This window comes from Vombatus ursinus, unplaced genomic scaffold (assembly GCF_900497805.2).
Source record: "Vombatus ursinus unplaced genomic scaffold, bare-nosed wombat genome assembly UNPS02015255.1, whole genome shotgun sequence".
Classification (NCBI taxonomy): Eukaryota; Metazoa; Chordata; class Mammalia; order Diprotodontia; family Vombatidae; genus Vombatus; species Vombatus ursinus.
Window position 1 is genome coordinate 25,500,560 of NW_020955033.1, and position 15,972 is coordinate 25,516,531.

A 15,972-nucleotide genomic window follows, 5' to 3' on the forward strand; every position below is an offset into this window, starting at 1 on the left:
AAAAAAAAACTGGTTGTCAATCAACAGGGATGTATTATGTGCCAGGAATAGTGCTAAACCTGCCCTCAAGAAGTATGCATACATTCTAAGTGATCTGAATTTTCTAGTTGTTTCCATTACAAATGAATTTTACTGACCATCTCCAATAGTTGGAACTTCAGGTCATACTAGTATACCAGAAACTTAGAATGAGCCTAGAAAACCTAGCACAGATTCACATCTTATCTACTCTCTTTTCTGATGTGATACTGTGTTTTTTCACATTAGTCTTACTCCCTTTCCAGTATGGTGTAAGTTTCCTGAGGGCAGAAGCTGTCTTCCACTTATTATTATAAACACAATGTTAAATATAAAGTAGTTATCTAATAAATTTTTATTATCAGAGAGTTCTGAGTTCAAATACAGCCTCAGACACAAGCTGTGTGACCTTGAGCAAGTCACTTAACTTCTGCCCACCTCAATTTCCTCATCTGTAAAATGAGGATAATAATGGCACTTTGATAAGACCAACAATTTCCTGACACAAATTCTTTCAGCCCTAGCTTCTCCGATCCAGCTTTCTCTCCACCACACAGCTTTCTGGTCAAGCTGCATGTAGTCTGGGCTCTTCAGACTCGGTAAGTGTCTGAGACCACATGAGTCACCATACTCCGATGACTTAATGACCAGATGAGTTTCCAAAGAGACACGAGGGAGATCTCATCCAGAGAAGCTATCTTTGTTGCATATTCTTACTGGAGTTAGGTCAAAGTCAACTGTGTCTGTTAAATGTTCAGTGACTCTCAGAGTGCCTCATTTTTTCCCAACATCAAAAATTGAATTAACAGTGCTAGAGCCAGGCCTACCACAAGCACCTACCCACCAGGGTTTCTTGAGGATAAAATGAGATGATATTTGTAAAGTGCTTTGCAAAACTTAAAGAGCTACATAAATACTATCTATTATTATGACCTACTTACAATTTACATAATGAAAAGTGCTAACGGAATTTCGTGATGAAAGTTTATGACTATATTGGAGCACTTATCTCATTGGACTAAGCTCAAAGGTGAATTTGAACTCTGGTTTGCTGACTCCAGACCCAGAGCTCTATCCATTGCACTACCTAGCTGTAAATCTTATGTTGTATACTTTACCTGATGCACCAAGAGTTCGGCCACTTCTACGTGATTATTAAGTGCAGCTAGATGCAAGGCAGTGTAACCATCATCTTTCTTCTCATCCACAATCCATGGTCTTGGCAGTTTGGATAGTAATACACGCATTGCACTGAAAGTCAAATTTTGATGGGACTTGTTTTAAATGCTTTTCTCTGGAAAAGCCTATTCTCTACCACATATATGAAAATCATCAAAACAGCACTTTTATAAAAGCAGTTATAAACCCAGTGAGTACCCACTGATGAGAGAATTACTAAACAAAAGGCAACATATAAATGTAACACAACATAATTATGCCATAAGAGTAAATACAAGGAATTCAGAGAAATATTAGAAGACTAAAGAACACTAAAAGGAAGCCCAAAACTGTGTAATCATAATGACCGATACTAGCTGGGAGAAGAGATGAGGAAATGTAACACCACCTCCCCTTCTGAGGTGAGAAGGACTACCTAAATGACTGAGCAAATTAATCTCGCTGAGCTTCAGGTTTTTCATCTGTAAATGGGAATGATATTATTCATTCTGTACAATTCTAGGGTAAAATGAGAAAGCCAAACAAGAATGTAAATTCAAACATCCTATCTCTTAAATTTATAATACTTTATAATAGGTAGCGAGGTGAGAAGAGGGCTACCCTCAGAACTAGGAAGACGGGTTTAAGCCCTACCTTTGATACATAATGCTTGTGTGATCTTAGGTAAATCACAACCTCACAGTTCTTTAGTTAACTATAAATTGCAAAGAATGTGCTGACCGACATCATTAAAGAGTTTTCCATTCCAGGAATTCTGTATGCCAATGAAATCACAAGTTCATTCCCTATCCCTATAATTCATCTAATATGACCTCAGACTAAAAACAGACTCTAATGCATAAATTACCAAACCCAAGTTCACATACTATTTTATCCCAAATAATGTGAAAGAATATCACCATTAAACTACCCAAAATAAGCTAAAGGATACCTTAAAGAAAGATATCTAAGTCACTTATGGTCACATCTATTTAAAGTTTCATATTCTTTTTGGAGGTAGGAGGGGCTTTTCTTGGTCTATATCTTTAGCCTATTTCTCCAAGGCACTAAATTTCTCTATTTTATATTTCTCACGCTTAGGTATAAAGGATAAAATACTTACAGATTTTTATAAGGTGTCCAAAAATCAGTCAGTATTATTTTTCATAAGTTTTCTTATTAATTGAGTTAGTTCTTTTCACTTGAGACTTTTGTTATTCCCCATTTTTGTCCCAAGCCCACTTCTATCTCTGTACTCTCAATTGGTGACCTCTGTTCCCTTGGATTCAATTATCGTCTCTTTGAAGATAATAAATAATAAAAGCATCTGTTTTGTAAAACTTGGACACAAGTCAAAGGCCACAGACCGAGGACCTAGAGGGCCACTTGTGGCCTTGAGGCCCCATGCTCCCACCCCTGGCCTAGGGGTTACTTTTAATTCTTCACTTTCCCTCCAATTAGCTGACAAGTAAAACTGATTTAGCCTCTACAACATCTCTCACAAGCATCTACTTTTTTCCATTCACATAGCTACATTTTCATTCAAGCCCTCAAGATTTACTTGGATTATTGCAACAACCTCCTAATTAGACTCTGACTCAAATTTCTTCCCTCTCTGAACCACCGTCTCTCTATACAGCTGCCGAAGTGGTATTCCTAAACCAGCAGTCTGACCATGTCTTTTCCCTCTTTATAATTTCCAGTGGCTTGATATTGCCTTTATGATAAAAGACACATTCCTGTCTCACATTTAAAGCACTTTTATAATCTGACTCCAGCTTATTCTCTCCTGGCTTTCCCCCTACTTGGCCATTCCTTCTCTGCATCCTTTGCTGTAACATCATCCATACCACACTCTCTAACTAGACATTTCCCAAGGCGGTCAATCTAGTGAGGGAGACTTGCGCATATGTGTGTACATACATGTACTTATACATATATATGTATATAGTTAATAAATACAAATATATACAAAGTAATTTGGGTGGGACAGCACTAAAAATTGGAGAGAAACAGAATAGGTTTCATGTAGGAAATGATGTTTCAATTGTGCCTTAAAGGATGATAGGGACTATGAGGTAGAGGTAAGAAGGGAGTACTCTTCAGGCATGGAGAATAGTCAATACAAAGGTACTACACATCAAGAGAAAGTTTAGAGAGAAGAAAAAAGTTTAGGAAGAAGAAAAAAGGACCTAGGAGATTGACAAAGAATGGTCAAATAGGTTGGAGGCAAAATAAGAGAGAGCAGTGTTAGAAGAACACAGAAAGCAGAGCATATCCAGGAGGAGAGTGGCCAACAGTATCGCTGCCAACAGACAGGGTTGAGAAGAGCTCATCAGATTTGGCAATTAACAGACTGTTGGTAACTATGGAGAGAGCAGTTTCAATTGAATGATGAGGCCAAATGCCAGACTGCAAAGGTTGATGAGTGAGTATAGAAGGATTTTTCTATGAGTTTGTCTGAGAGAGGGAAAAGAGATCTAGGACAATACTTTGAGGGGATAGTAGGGTGTACTAGCGAAGGTATTCTGAAGATAAGAAAGGTTTGGCCTGTTTGAAGGTAGCTGATAGGAAAAGGTTGAAGATTCAAGACAGGGACTGAGGATGCAATCTGCTGGAGAAGACAGGAGAGGATGGAATTAATGTACAAATGGGGGTGGCTTGGCAAGGAGAAAGGCCCTTCTCGTCAGAGACTGGATAAAAGAAGCCGAGTGGGTAGTAATGACCAGGGGATTTGAGATGAAGAAAAGAGAGTTCAAGTAAAATGGCTTAGCACAATATTTGGCACTTAATAAATGCTGATGGAATGAATAAACAGGTGAGGGAAAAGAGGCTCACAGTGATGAAGTGAATGACCCAAAGGAAAACAGGTCTTAAAAGTATTAGAGGTCAGACTTAAAGCTCAGGTCCTCTGACCCCAAATTTAATGTTTTTTACATTACAACCCTAGAAGCCAGATTATAGAGGAATTTAAATTCCAAGTAACATGGCCAAGACTGGAAGGGAGAAAAAATTGATGCACTGAGATAAGTTAGTAGATTATTACAATACTCCACATGAGAAGTGATAAGGAACTAAAACTAAGTGGGACCTGTATAAAGATCAAGGAAGTGGCAAAATAGTAATGCTACAGAAGTTCTAGAACAGAGAAGACTTGACCCTGCTTTGATGTGAGGTATAAGCAAAAGAGAAAGTAAAAAGCTACTCAGTTTTTAAGGCCAAGTGATAATGTTCCATCAAAATACACTGGGAGAAAGGGCAAATTTGGGGCAAAGGTAATGAGTTTAGCTTTAGAAAAGTCAAGATTGTAGTGCTAACAAGACTTCCAAGTAGAGATTCCAAGAAGGCGGATGGAGATGAGATGCAAGACTAAACTCGAAACATACACTGGTGCAAGATGTATAGATTCTGTAGTTATCTACAAAGTAATTTACAAGTAAAGTCATGGAAGTGGATCAGACAGTCAAAGAAATTAAAGAGAAGGACAAAGTCAAAGCCTTGAGAGACATCCATACTTTGGAGGCTGAAGGAGAAGAAACCAACAAAAGAAACTGAGAAGGAATGACAAGACAAGCAGAAAAAGACACAGGAGAGGATAGTACCATAGAAGCCAAAGAAGAAAATATCATGCAATACAAAGTGGCAAATAATATCGAGAAGGATGAGACCTGAGAAAAAGTCATTGTTTTGTTCTGTTTTGTTTTGGAGTGGGGGAAAAGGAAAGTCACTGGGATATGCATTGTTCTTATTTTTTAAAAGTATCAATTAAATATCTTAAAGTAGTATTTTATCCATGGAGGTCACTGAAAACTTTGGAGAGAATTAGATATGCAGCTTGTTAGGGCTGAAAGCCATACTGCAAGGGGTTGAGGAGCAGATGATGTTAAAAAATAGAGGGCCAAAGGACAGGAGAAAGCAATTCTCAAGCGAAGACATCCAAGTTGCCTATAGCCATATGAAGAAATGCTCCAAAATCACTAACAGAGAAATGCAAATTAAAACAATTTTTACGTTCTACTTTACACCCATCAAATTGGCAAAGTTGACAAAAAAAGGGAAAATTATATTATGTATGAGGGGCTTCAGGAAAACATGAACATTGATGCACTGTTAGTGAACTGGTACAGTCATTCTGGAAAACAATATGGAACTATCCCTCAAATAACACGAAACTGCAAATCCTTTGACCCAGCAATACCACTACTAAGCCTACATACCAAAGAAAAGTCAGAGAAAAAGGACTCATATGTACAAAATCAATGTAATGATTAAGCATGAATACAGAAAATAGATGAAGAATGTTACCTACCTCCTGACACAGAGGTGATGGATTAATATGCAGAAATAAATATACAGTTCAGATATAGCTAATATGGGAATTTGTTTTGATTATGCTTATTTGTTAGAAGGGTTTTAAATTTTGTTGAGGAGGGGGATAGTCAAGGTGGAAAGGAGAAAAAGTAAAAGCTTGATACTTGAAAAAAGTAATCTTAAATTTGAAAAGAAAGTAGAAGTAGGAGAAAGGACAACTCCTACATTTACCATTTAAAAGGACTAAATAAGTATCATAGCATGAGGGTATCAAGGTCAAAGGAACAGTTTTTTGTTTTTTTTTTTAGGATAAGGGAAACCTGAGTATATTTGTAGGCAGCAGGAAAGCAGCCAGTAGTGAAGGAGAGATTAAGACAGGTAAGGAGTGGGGTAGGGGGGAAAAATTTTAAATGCTGACTTGGAATGTACAACCTATTCAATGAAGATATTAAATTTGTGGGTTTTTTTCCCTTGAATGCTATGACTCAGAATAATTATGTATACATAGAACAAAAACTTTTTTTTAAAGCAAAACTGGAATGTCAGAAAAACATACTTAGAAAAATTTCAAGGGACAAAATTTTGAGGGGAAAGCAGAGATAGTCTATACTATTACTACTACTATTATTAGTGGTACTAGTAATGAAAATAACCCAATTTATATATCATTTTATCACTTATGAAGTGGTTTTCCTCATGCCAACTTTTTAAGGTAGATTATGAAAGCATTAATATTCCCTATTTCTCAGATGAGGAAATGGAGGGTTAGTAATCTTGCCATGGATCATAAAGCTAGTCTACACTGAAGAAGGAACCAAACTTGGAACACTTTGAATTTAAGACTAATGCTATTCCTGTAACACAATGTTCCATCATTCTCTAAAGTTACATCATTATAGGAACACTTGACACTATTAAATACACTGGTATTTATCCCCCAAATTTAGTTTCTTCTCCCATACTAATTATATACCCCAAAGAAGCTTTAATCATGACAGTCACTAAGAATCAGATCAATGTCTCATTATTATGTAAGATTATGTTGAAATGAGCAGAGGAATGTCCATTCTTTTCTCCTGTTCAAATATTTTTTAAACACCTATGTAAACATTGCTAAGGTGGAAATATGTTTTGTATGATTTCATATGTATAATGGGTATCATATTTCTTGCCTTCTCAATGGGTAGGGAGGGGTTGGAGGAAGGGAAAGAATTCAAAACTAAAAATAAATTTTAAAAAAAGTATTTGGATAATGATTTAAAAAAAAAACTATCCAACATGTAAAAGGTACTCTACAAGGTGATAACGATTTAAGTATAGGTAGATTCCCCACCCCCATCCCCAAGTCTGCCAAGAGGATGCAACATGTAAACTGAAATATAAAGTATATTCAAAGCAATCCAGTCTTCAATTTCTGCACAAAGGAAAGGGTAATAGTGGAAAAAGAATTAGTTTTTGAGACCAAAGACCTGGATTTATTAAATCCTGGCTCTGTTACATACTATCTGTATGGGCAAGCAACAATCTCTCTGGGACACAACCACACCTGTAAAAGGGGAAAGGTAGGACACTAGACTAAGAGACCTCTAATGTCCCTTCCAACTCTAAATATATGACTTCACTGGAGGAGTTTACACTCTTCTTCAGAGGGGATATGGTAAATGTCTTACTAAGTCAGATAAATATCAAAATGTGTGAACTATAATTTTTAACATCTTTTTATTACTTGGAAATTTCACAAAGTAGATTAAATTTGTTTTGGGCATTCTCCCTCTTAAGTTTAATTTTACTATGTATGTATCCTCTCCTTAGAAAACACACTGAATTTTAACAGAAGTATTCTGGAGATAATATTTGATAATAAAATAATGACTAATAACAAAAACTGGATGCATTGTCTCATACCCAGTCTATGAAAGACACAGTCAAAGAAGTAGACCATGAAGGAAAAAGAGTAATTATGGAGCAGACTCGCCTTGTGGCATCCTTAGAATAACCAAAAGGAGATACCTGTCCAAGTATAGCAACTAACCACTAAGAAAATGATTTCAAGTATAATACCTACTAACTTGTTTTTAACCAATGGATAATACTTATAATCAGAAGTATCCATTTGGAAAGTGGGCTTCTAAAATATTTTAAACATTTGTTTACTTTAGCAGGTTAACTATGCCCCAGTGTTTAAGCTACCTTAATTTGCTTATCAGTTCTTGAATTCTACCTTGTTACCATCTATAAAGAAAAATGCTAGCTAATGTCAGTTAAAATATCACAAATTCCTAAACTGGTAAGTCCAAATTAATGCCATTTTATTCAAGTCACAAAAGACAAGAGAGGTTCAAAGCAAATAAAGCCTACAAAAGAGCCAGGAAAGTAAAGAAGCTCACCGAAAGAGACCAGAGGTTCCTAGCCCTGGCACCAGCAGTATGGACAAATCACCCAAGCTCTCTGAACCTGTTTCCTCATGTGAAAAGTAAGGATACTATCACTTGCCCTGCCTCCTTCTCAGGTGAGTCAGGAGGATCAAATGAGAATACATGTAATGCGAATGCATCCTGTAAACTGTAAGGCACTATGTAAATGTAACTTTTTAGGTAAAAGTGTTCTTACAACTGAAATGTCCTTCTTTCAAATTTCTGCCTAACAAAATAAGTCATTTTTTCATGTCCAAATAAAAAATTACCCTTCACAGTCCCAAAGCCAAAGGTTCCCTGCCCTTCTTTTATTTCAACATTCTGCAAAATGAACTTTTCTATTTCCCCTGCTGTTAGAAACTGTCTTATTTATCTTTGAATCCTCCACACATCAGGCTAATTACATAGTAGGTATTCAATAAATGCTTTTCCACATTTAACAAAGACATGCTCTTGCTGAAGACAAGTGAAATAAGTTATTGGTTTAATAGAGCAAGGTGAATGAACAAGCTATTTGTCTCTAACTTTTATCTAGGCTGAAAATCTCTAGTCCCATATTAACTGTTTAGTAGATATGTGATTTTTGTCCCAACATGAAATTGCTGAACAGTACCAATAGCATGCTGGCTCACCAAAGAACCAGCATAATCTTACCCTGCTACTTACCTTTCATCATGGTAACCTCAAACCCCTGTTGCCAGAATCTAATGATGGTAGTTCATAAAACTGCCACTACTACTCCCTACAACCACTCTGATGATCTAGTTTTGTTTTTTTTTCCTGCCCCAGAACTCATTTTTACATCCTATACTGAAGGTGATCTTTTCCAACTCCATGAAAGAAAAAAGTGTTCATAACTTTATACATATAAAATTCCTAAAGTCTGCCCATGCTGTCTTCTCTACAAAATAGGTAGAAGAATAAGACAGATGATGTAACTATCCACTCACTGGTGGGAACAACCCACCAGGAAAACTAAGCATGCTAGATAGCCAAGTACTGCCACCTCCACCAGCACCACTAGTGTAGGTACAAGGAAAGTAGTTACCTACTTCTTTCTACATGGTCACGGTTACTCTCTCCACCTTCTCATTTATCAACAATACTCAGTAAGTGCCTATCACCTACAGATCATTGCACTAGGCACTATAGTAGAGATATCATACAAGTAGCGAGGACAAATGATCCACAAACATGATATTTCAACAGTCTGGAAATCCTGAAGCCCCTAAATCCTGAAAAAATTTATTCATTTATACTACACGTGCAGTTTGTTCAATTTCTAATTGAAAAAATAAACCATCAGATACCAGAAGCAACAAGGAGGTAATGTGGTACTATGGACCCCCTCAAACTATCCCAAATGAGCCTCCGACAATATAAACTGAATTCTAGTTTTGGCTCTGCTACAAAATAGCTGTTTGATCTTGGGCAAATCATTTAACCTCTGGGTTCATTTGTAAAATGAGGGGATTAAACCAGATGACCTCTAAGGTCCCTTGTAACTTGCACTAAACCTGCAAAGGCATAGTCTCAAGGGCAAATTTGTCCTATACCAGAATGAACCTAGAAAAGTGACTATGATTTTCTTTCCTGGGTTCTTCTCTTGAATGATATTTCTGAGAAAAGATACTGATAAAGTAAAGATAATAGTTGGTTTTCTAGGTTCGTAGTTTGGTTGGGTTTTTTTTTTAAATATCATGTTGAAATGATTTTTTTCTGACAGGGTTATTCAATTTAATATTAGCATTCTGCCTTTTCCTGGGTGTGTGTGTGTGTGTGTGTGTGTGTGTGTGTAAGTAATATGATAAAAAACTTCTGTATATGTTGCCAACATTTAACACATAAACACCGTTCTCAAGAGTTATGTTCTATGCCATAACATAAAGTTGTGGGTTATTTGGTCTTTGTCGTAGAAGAAGCTTTAATGTTAATAAATGTTTTGTTTTGCTTTTTAAATTAAAAAGGGTCATGGAAACACTTCAAACTCTTTCTGAAGGAAACAACTATTTTATATTTAAATATAACAGTGCATTTATTCATATCAAAACATATTCTGCATATACTTGGATGCTTCAATGTAAATGTACACTTAGTAGACTATTCCATGATAAAGCATTACCTGGATTTTTCTCCCCAAAAAACACTGAATAAAAGCTATTTGTGAACTATAATTATCTATATTTTAATTAAGGTTAATTTCATTAGCCTCCAAAGACTTTATATGAACAGAGCACTTTTTTTTAACTTTGTCCTTCCTCCTCCATAACACAAATTATTTGACTATCTTACCTATCATCTATTCAAATATAACAGAATCAAACTATATTTATTGATTGAAAAATATATGCAAGAACAATTAACTACAACTACTCAGGCCTATAGTTTTATAATATATTAGTCTGACACTTGTCACTACCAAAAAAAGTCAGAATATAAAACATGTTATGACAGTAAAAGAGTATTTCTTGTTCCATATGTGTCTAATGACTGTCCTGCTACTCTAGTCAAGGTGATGTTTCTTTTTTCTTTGCCTCTTTGCTCTGCAGTGCTTCTAAGTATAGTGACAGGCTTTACTAGTAACAGCGCAAGCTCAGTGAAAATCTGGGAAATATAAGTGGAAACATGAGAGACTGCTTTATTTGGCAGTGCTAAAAAAAAATTGCAGGACAAATGGCAAAGCAGTGTGTTGGGACTGCAGGATGAACAATCAATAGGCAGAAAGCAAGATAGAGGCTTCCTCAGCTTCTGGATCGACAATCGACAGCTGAGAGACTATTTTTTGCTATGGTTGACTAAATATGGTCAGGGAAGAGAGAGGCACAAGAGAGCCCGTTTGCCTGGGAGTGCATGTTTTAAATGCTTAGCTGCCTATAAAGCTGTAACAGTTTAGCTCAACCCCTCTGAGTAGAAAATATGGTTAGCCTCTGTAGTGTCCATGTGGAAGTCCTGACCTCGCTTGCAGACTTGACCTCTGGAGATGAAAAGGTAGCCTCAATACAGATCTGCCTACCCTTTAATCTTGGAAACTAAAAACAAAACAAAAGCAAAACCTCAAGCAAGAAAAGATGCAGTGTACTTTTTAAGACGCCAGAAGAATCCAATACATTATGGTGGGGGTAGGATAATTGGGGGGGGGGGGTTGCTATTGCTTTGGTGGGGGGGAGAAAAGTATGCTTTTTTGCCTTTTAAAAATTAAGTAATTTCCTCTGCAACTTTTTTTTCCTCTTCCGGAGCTCTTCATCTGAGAAATGAGCTAGGTTCATCTTCCTTGGACATTCTAGCATCCTTAACTTTCGGTCCAGCAAGCACAAGGTACTCATTTCTACGCAGTATTAGTAATTTGACATTCCAAGAAAGATAGCAATGATGATTAAATTTTACTGTAGACACTAGCTTTTTTGGGAAGGAGGGGGGCGGGAGAAGGTAAGTTTTTTCTATTTAAGAAGGTGAGGTACTGTATTCACCGACACTTCCCCCTTACTTCCCCCCTCCCATGTAATGAAGAGCTGAATCAGCGAATAGAGTGAACGAACACTCAGGATGAGATGGCTGCTGCTGATGGGTCTGTCTCTGTAGGTCATTACCTCTCTTCCAACTGCAAATGCTGCATGACACTAAGCTTACAGGTAACAGCATCACAAGGCCTATGTTATTCTGTACTTTTTAAGGATTCCTTTGACTTTCTGCATGCTTACCTACGATTTACTAGATGGTTGCTTTAAATGATTAATTACTATCTGAACACAGTTTAATTTTAGAGTTCAAGTAGAAAGCCTTAGTAGTGTAAAAAGGAGGCTTTGAAAAAGCAGCCCAATATATCATGCCAGACAACTTATTTGAAAGATGTTATGTCATAAGTGGAAAGGTCCTTTCCTGCCATTTATTAATTACTAAAATTAAAGGTTTATTCTTGGTAATGGCTGTGTAGTGGATCATTTTGTTACCCCAGTAAATTATAACCTATTTTCAGAGATGTTATCTTAAAAATTACTAAATGATTATTTCAAGATTCAGGACACTAAGAAATATAATCATGAGATATTTTTAAAAATGCTTAACACTTAATAGCCACAAAGACAATTTAATTTAAACTCAGAATGTGCACGCTGTAATTCTAATACTGCATTGCTGTTTCTCCTTGTAGTATTGGGCTATCTACAGCTACATTCTGATTTGTTCTCTATCTGCTGCACTAGCTTTTTGTCATGGGCTGCAGGAAATCCACTTTCCCTGCCTTTTTTTTTTTAACTACAAAATTTCCTGTGATACTTTATTTGCAATTAAGTCTTCAATGCTATAAGAATTAAGTCTTCTCTTACTATAACTTATTTTCATCTCTGACAAATGCACGTGCTAAAACTGGGATGATCCTATCCCCAAACTTTTCAGTTCTTTTAAGTTTATATACTCATATACTTAGTTTATCGTTCAATTGCTCTAGTATGTTCAACAAAGAGGTTTAAAAAAAAAGAAACTTTTAATTGGCTAGCAACTAAATATTTTATATCTGATTATTAATTTTTAATTCTCCTAGAAAATGTCATGAAACTTCAAGTAAATAAATTTAATGACTAATAATGACAATAAAAACATTAAAGAAGCATTCAAATAAACATTACCACTTTTGACCTATGGCCTACTGGTAGCTTAAATCTTAAAATAATAACTATTCCTTTTCTCTTTAAACTTAGTCATTCTCTTGAAAATTTGCCCTTAAGGCACTTTGGACATATTTTATTACTTACAAATTATAAAATCTACATAAAAAGTATTAATTGGATAAAGCGGGAAATTTTTATTAAGATGTAGTTTATGAAAAATTTATTTTCCACTGAACTACCTGCTTTTAGAATTCAGAAGCACAAGTCATGAAAGAATTCTGCTGAGAAGACCAAGATGAAACCTTTCCAATTACCGAAATATACCCTGCACAACTTCATCAGGTCAATGAATCATACAAATTCAGTCAAACCAGGATGAAGAGCAACTGATATGTTTGGAAATGACTATGTCCAGCATCAACAACGAAGTATAGTAAGCCTTAATGCCAAATCTGCAGGTAAATGACACTAAAGTTCAGTCCTTGTGAAAAAGTAATCTGTGCAAGTAATTGCACCATTTTTGTAAATAATGAGAAAGCTCAATGTTATTCTAATGATAAAGGAATAAGGAAAATGAAACATTTCAGGTTTATCTGACAACCATCTAGACCTACTCAGAGTACATACTTCTTTATGTACCCATATGAACATACAATGCTATGGAATGTAAAGAAGTATGTATTTTTGGTAGGTGATAAACCACTAGATAAACTAGACTGCGCCGGGAAAGAGCAACATTTCTTTTGGCGTGACCTTCATGTGGCAAATTAACCTGCAAGAAAGAGGACATTTTTTAGTATTGCCACAATAAAATGTGAAATAAAATATTCCATTCCAAAGACACTGAATGTATTTATATGGAGGAAGAAAGATTTCTGTTGAGAAAAAGGTAAAGAAAAGTTTGAGTATTTTGGTTCATTTTCTTCCATTTTAAAGCATGCTTTCTCATTTTAAATCTTTTTTAAAAACAAGAAAGATTCAGAGTGAGTCAGGTGACTAAAACCTGAGAGCAAAAAAAAAATGTCATCTTAGCACAAAAAGAAGAAAACACGGCTTACTTTCAAATCTAGTATCTACCAATAATATTTTGATTCAACTATTACATTTTAATTTAGGTATGTCACATTAGTAAGATTTTTTGATTTGTCAAATTCTGGCATACAAAAAAAAAAAGGCTTACTCAGTCAAAAATGTTAGCAAAAAAACAGCTGTTGAAATCTGACCTCTACATATTTGGGGAAATTTTTCATCAAAAGGCTTTTTTTTAGTAGTTGTAACAATCAGTCACAGCAATACCTTCAATTCTAAAAGATTACTGATTAACAGTGACCCTGTTTTCCCTATCTGTGACCCCGTTTTCCCTATCTCTGCTCCCCAAGAGAAAAAGTATCTTTGGTCTTATTGCTTTTTAAGTTTGTTTAAAATTTTTTACCCAGTGTTTAGATGGAACAAACTGAAATGTTAGACGTAAGCATAGAAAATGATAATCCAATGATTTCTAGGACACAACTGCTAATCATAAGATTACCACTACCAATAGAATCTTGAATTAAAAAAAATAATGAGGGCTTTGGGAGGTCATTTTACTATATATATTTGAGCTTTGTTTTATCCCAAGCAATTATATTTAAGCTAAACTGGGTTAACTAATATATAGATGCCCAACTATTACCTATTTGCAAGGTATAGTGTTATAATTCAATTTATTATAAATGCTAAAGACCCACTATTTGTAGAAAATTGCAAATATAAGAAATCTAGAAAGATATTAGCATTAAAACCATCAATTGTTATGAATAAGCACTATGGGGGGGGTTCAATGGGAGAAAGAAATCCTACATGCCCATCAAAACGAATAAAATAAGCACTCTTAAGGCCATAAAAGTTAATGCTGGGACATCTCTCAGACAAGCACACCCAAGTGATACTATTTCAATTTGGATAGCTAGGAAGATCTTACCTGAGGTATGGGATTTTGTTTGAGTTATGCTGGCTTTTTAATATAGTGTTCTTTTTGTGTGTCAGAAGACAGAAATGTCTAAAAGTTGCCATAGTGCGTTTTCTTTCTACCCATTAATGTAATTAGTCAATCACGCAATAGAGAAATCATAAATTACACCTATAACCTGCGGAGAAAATGAAACTGACCTTGTGGTGTTTGAGAGACTATAAATCTTTTAAGGTTGATTAAGGATAATCACATGTGCAGAAGAAATATCTAAACTAACATATTTTAAAAATATTTCCAATAATGATCTTTTAAAGAACTAATTCCCTCAAACACAGCCTAGTGTTCATCTTTTAATAACAATTTTTAAAGAATTTTATGTTACCTGATAAACAGTGACCTTTAGAAGTTCTAAACAGCAACTCCATGACTTACTACTTCAACAATGGATGGCGGTTTCTCCCATGTTCTCCAAAATTACTACTTCATTATGATTATCCCCTTAAATTTCATATTGAATAACCTTACAGATCAATTACTCTATACGTTTTAAATTTTATTTTTAAAAATTACTGAAAATGTACCAATGACCCACTGATCTCTTATAATCTCATTTTAAGATCATATGACACTTTGAAACAAAATGAGGCTAGTCCATTACAAAAGGTATGATCATATATTGATACTATTGCATATTAGCTTGTTAACATGTCTAAGAGTATATTCAGTCATACTAAAATGTCACAGCTATCACTTAGATCAGCTGTTCATTTTTAACTGAGTACACATTAAACTCTGGGCATCTGCTGACACTGTTGTAACTCAAACATTTCAACTGTCTCCCTGACAGGGATAACAGATGCTGACATTATCAAATGCTGTACTATGTGTTTCTTTTTTTCCATGGCCTCTTTTTGCCCCGATATGGCCAGTATATGAAACTGAACTGACATCCAAAAGCACACTTGAGCAGCTGGATCTACTAAGTAGTTCCCATATAACTGATAAAAATAGAAGCCCATTTTAAAGTTATCATCAGTGCTTAAGTCCAGGCAACCTGACACCTGCTCTGTTTTTATTAGAATACACAGTATAAAGAATATATTTACATAAATACCTTCAGCAACATAATACTTAGCTACCAACAGATGCAGAGTCTACTTGACAAAAGTAGTCTGCACTAATGCTTACCACCCCTCCGCCACCCCCCTCACAAAGGTTCCTTAACTCCCTCCGGTCAGACAAGAGAGGAACAATAAAGAATTCTGCTGAAGCTCTGCATGACTCCTCTAACTAATAATGTCCCTTGTAGGCTGTTGGTTTTTTTTTTAATCAGGCCTTTAACTTCGTATAGTAATACTTTAAAGACAGGCTTTGATACATGTTAGAAAAAGTTGTTCTACTATTTTCTAAATTGTCATCATTATGCTAACATGAAATAGTGAAATTCTAGCTTTTTATTTACTTAGACATTATTTCTTTAATACTGAGATTTCTTTGATCAGGGTACTCTTTCCAC

The 15,972-nt window shown here is 35.4% G+C and overlaps 1 protein-coding gene across 1 annotated transcript in view; it reads right to left on the reverse strand.

Annotated features, from left to right (window-relative positions):
• LOC114031822 (E3 ubiquitin-protein ligase MIB1) overlaps positions 1-15,972 on the reverse strand; it is a 144,243-nt gene that overhangs the window by 44,047 nt on the left and 84,224 nt on the right. Inside the window, exon 13 of the mRNA XM_027846954.1 lies at positions 1,137-1,269. Within this exon, the coding sequence (XP_027702755.1) occupies positions 1,137-1,269 (133 nt within the window). The remainder of the gene's footprint in view (positions 1-1,136; positions 1,270-15,972) is intronic.